The following is a 3681-nucleotide window of genomic DNA, read 5'->3' on the forward strand; positions in this document are numbered from 1 at the left end:
AACACCAGGGCTAAGAAGTGGGAGTGGGTGGGTAGGGGAGCAGGTACGGGGGCAGGTATAGGGGACTTTTGGGATAGCATTGGAAATGTAAATGAAGAAAATGCCTAATTAAAAAAGAAAAATAAAAGAAATGAGACTTGTCAAAATTGTACAAGGAAAATAACCTAAGGTAAAATTAATGATTGAAAGGAATACGGAGGTATCTTACCTTTGGGTTATATTCTGTGTTTTTGGCATTCAGGGCTATTTTTCTCAGGTCCAATTTACAGGCCAGATTTGCAGTAGAAACTACATTCCTGAACAAACAAGTCAGAAAATCATAAAAGTATAGTTTCAACACCAACTTTTTAACTTGTTTCATAGACTGCCTTAGCAACTTGCTACGGGGAGAATTCTCAGTTTGAAATTTAAAATACTGTGGTCCCTAGTAAACCTCAGTGTGCTCACATAACATTTTCTAACATTTCACAACTAAAGTTAAGGTTTAAATCTTAAATTTTTCAACTAGTAGCAAACTATGTCTCAAAACAGAAACCACAAATCCAAAGAAATTTCCAAATCAAACTCCTTTGTGTTTATCCAGCCTTAACTCCTATTGTTAAAACTTGAATGCTTTGGTAGAAACAATACAATCTTTCAAGAATGTGTAAAGAACTGGTGCTTCCTTTTATAAGTAACCAGACCACCATTGGTTATAATCCAAGAAGAAGGGGAAGGAGGACTGGGGAGATGATCTACTTGAGATAGTATTGGGAGGAGCGGGGAGCTGATATTGGGGTATAAACTGAATTAATAAATTTCATAAAGATTAAAAATAACTGAAAAAAATAAAGCAATCTGAACTTCTCTGCTTTACACCATTATCCTGAAATTAGCTACCATGTTCTGAAATATAAATTGCATCTAGCAGCATCCCTCACTTGAAAAACAAGTATACTTACTGTAATTGAGGCACAATTCCAGAAAATCCTGGAACAGGGTTCATTGGCATCATGGATGATATCAATGCCACAGGTAAGGCATTGGAGTTTGGTGTTTCTGGAGAGGGCTGGTTGGAGTCAGCATCATCAAAGCACAGACATGACTGGGTATCTGGTGAAGTGTTGCTATTCAAGTTCAGCTCACTGCCATGTTCATCGGGCAACTTCAACTGACTTTGTCGATCTCGAGTCCTACAGCTTTCCTCACTTGCCAGCTTGTTTCCACTGACAGTTTGGTCTCTATTTTCTTGGGTAAGTTCATCTGGTAAGAAGCTTAGATCCACAGATGAAAAGTCAGTGGATGCCTTTTTGATGCCACCAAGATGTGGATGAAACACAGTCTCTGGATTAGATGGAAGTGAGTGCATGTCTAAAGGCACTCCTGGGCTGAGCAGTTGAGACATAGCTGGAGGAAAGTCATCCTAGGCAGTTTGCAAAACAAAAGAAATCAAAACACTAGTGTTTTACACCAGTGGGATTCCACTATGACAGGAAGGCAATGGGTTCAGTCTAGAAGGTGGTCCAAGATTGCTTAAATTCATACCCTGCCTCCTACTACAAAGTACCAACCAAGATTCTACTACAGTATGCTTAAAAGTGTATCTTATAGCTGGAAAGATGATGCATAAGAGCACTGACTGCTCTTCCAGAGGACTCAGGTCTGTGGCTTCCACATGGCTACTCTCAACCATCTGTAACTCCAGTTCAGGGGGACCTGATATCATCTTTTGGACTCATCTACTGGGCATCAGGGAAACAAATGGTGCACATACATACATGCAGGCAAAACACTCATACATAGAAAATAAAGATAAATAAATCTTTTGTTTGTAGGTCTTAAAACATAGAAAAAGCATTTATCATATGATGTTTTTCCTACTTCAGTTATAGCCTACTAAGCTGTCCCTCGCCTCAGCTGTTAAAGAGAGCAGCTGCACTCTATCAGTTAGCCATAGCACCAGTTGACTGAAATGTTCCTTCAGTCTTAAATTCACATTTAGTTTTTAAGGATTTATTTTTATTATTTTGTCATTATGTATATGTGTGAAGGGAGCATGTGCAATTAGTGTAGCAGTCTAAGGAATCTAGAAGGAGTTATCAGACTTCACTGGACCTGAAATTACAGAAAGTCATGAGCCACATGGTTCCCAGACATGGGTGCTGGGGACTGAACTTAGGTTGTCTGCAAGACTGGTAATTGCTCCTAACTATGTAGCTAACTTGATGAACCCAGGAAACTCACATTTTATACTAAGCAAGTGAACATCGGAACATAATCTTAGTTGGCTAATCAACACTAATTAAAGACTCTGCATTGCTTTTTTTTTCTAATCAGAGAAAAGACTTAAAATTATATGAATTTAGGACAGATAAATAAGATACTGAGATTTAAATGTTAGAAAGTATTTCAAATTGATATTTGTTTTGCTTTGGAGATAGTCTCTCATTGTAGCCCAGGCTGGCATCACCCTCTATAGTGTTGGATTACACCTTTAATCCCGGCAGGAGGATTAGTTCAGGAGGCAGAGGCAAGCAGATATCTGTAAACTTAGTTGTTCACTGTTAGTTTGAGAAGCCAGATGTCCTGTACCTGGCCTGGACTGAGCAAAGCAGGAGCACTGTAACCCAAGGTAACTGCTGGCATGTCACTTTACCACCAGGACCAGGTCATCTAACTTCATGACTAGGGTGTCTGATTGGCAACCCTGGTCACCTCACTCAAGTTCAACTGGAGGGTCTGGGTAATAGCCTGCCTCTTGGGGTGGATTTGTCATTTCAAAGAGATCCCCAAGGCCAACACCAGCCCTTGTTCTCAGCAATGTGGCTGCCAGGCTCACCTGGATGGTATAAGGATCCAGGAAGAGGTCCAGGTATATGTCCTCCTCCATGATGAGAGAGCCTACCATGTAGAGCTGAGGACAAGCAAAGGAATCAGCATCCAGGCAAGTGGGAGAAGCTTTGTTAGCACCAGTCTGGCTGTGGGAGCAGATACCTTTTATCAGCCTCAGGCAGCACGCAGTGAGGCGGGACCAGCTCCGCTGCCTTGCACAGATGCTGTGAATGAGCTGAGGAGTCAGGTGAGAAGCAGAGAAGGAATTGATGAGCCAGGCAAGACACAGCTGGTGGCACCCAGAAGAAGAGGAGGGCCGAGACTAGTGCTTCCAGTAGAGCAGCATGATAAGGTTAGTGCAGTACACAGTGAGAAAGAATGCTTTTCTCTTCTGCCTTTATCCTTATCCTTTTCCTTTTCTTTTCTTCTTTTCCTTCTCTTTCCCTTCCCCCTTCTCTTCTCATGTAGTCCAGGCTAGCCACAAACTTGTATATCCTCCAGCTCCTAAGTTCTGGGGTTACAGCATGCATGAGCATCACCATACCCAGATTCTTAGATGTGAGATTTCTAATATTGATTTATCTTTGTTGGCATGTGTGCATGGACACATGCACAGTGCAGAGCTCATGTTATGGTCAGAAGACAGTTTTCAGGAGTAGGTTCTCTCCGTCCAGCTCTGGAAGAAACACAAGGATCAAACCCAGAGTGTCAGGCTTGGTGGCAAGCACCCTTGCCCGCTGAATCCCCTTATCTATTCAGATGTGATATTTCTGTAATTATTCTTCAGTTTCACACCCCAGGTAGATTTTCACCTATTACAGAGAATTTGCCTACAGCTGTGCAAATTCCACAGTTAGGGTTCAGACAACT

At 41.7% G+C, this 3681-nt stretch overlaps 1 protein-coding gene across 3 annotated transcripts in view; it reads right to left on the reverse strand.

Annotated features, from left to right (window-relative positions):
* Positions 1-2940, reverse strand: part of Tbpl2 (TATA-box binding protein like 2) — a 19483-nt gene extending 16543 nt beyond the window's left edge. For all 3 annotated transcript variants that reach the window (XR_002377392.1, XM_021156422.1, XM_021156421.1), the window contains exons 1-3: positions 2819-2940; positions 942-1402; positions 209-296 (exon numbers count right to left, since the gene is read on the reverse strand). Coding sequence is in view for 2 of the 3 variants with exons in the window: in XM_021156422.1 (XP_021012081.1) it covers positions 209-296; positions 942-1402; positions 2819-2887 (618 nt within the window). In the remaining variant the exon portion in view is untranslated. The remainder of the gene's footprint in view (positions 1-208; positions 297-941; positions 1403-2818) is intronic.
* Between the last annotated feature and the right edge of the window lie 741 nt (positions 2941-3681).

This window comes from Mus caroli, chromosome 2 (assembly GCF_900094665.2).
Source record: "Mus caroli chromosome 2, CAROLI_EIJ_v1.1, whole genome shotgun sequence".
Classification (NCBI taxonomy): Eukaryota; Metazoa; Chordata; class Mammalia; order Rodentia; family Muridae; genus Mus; species Mus caroli.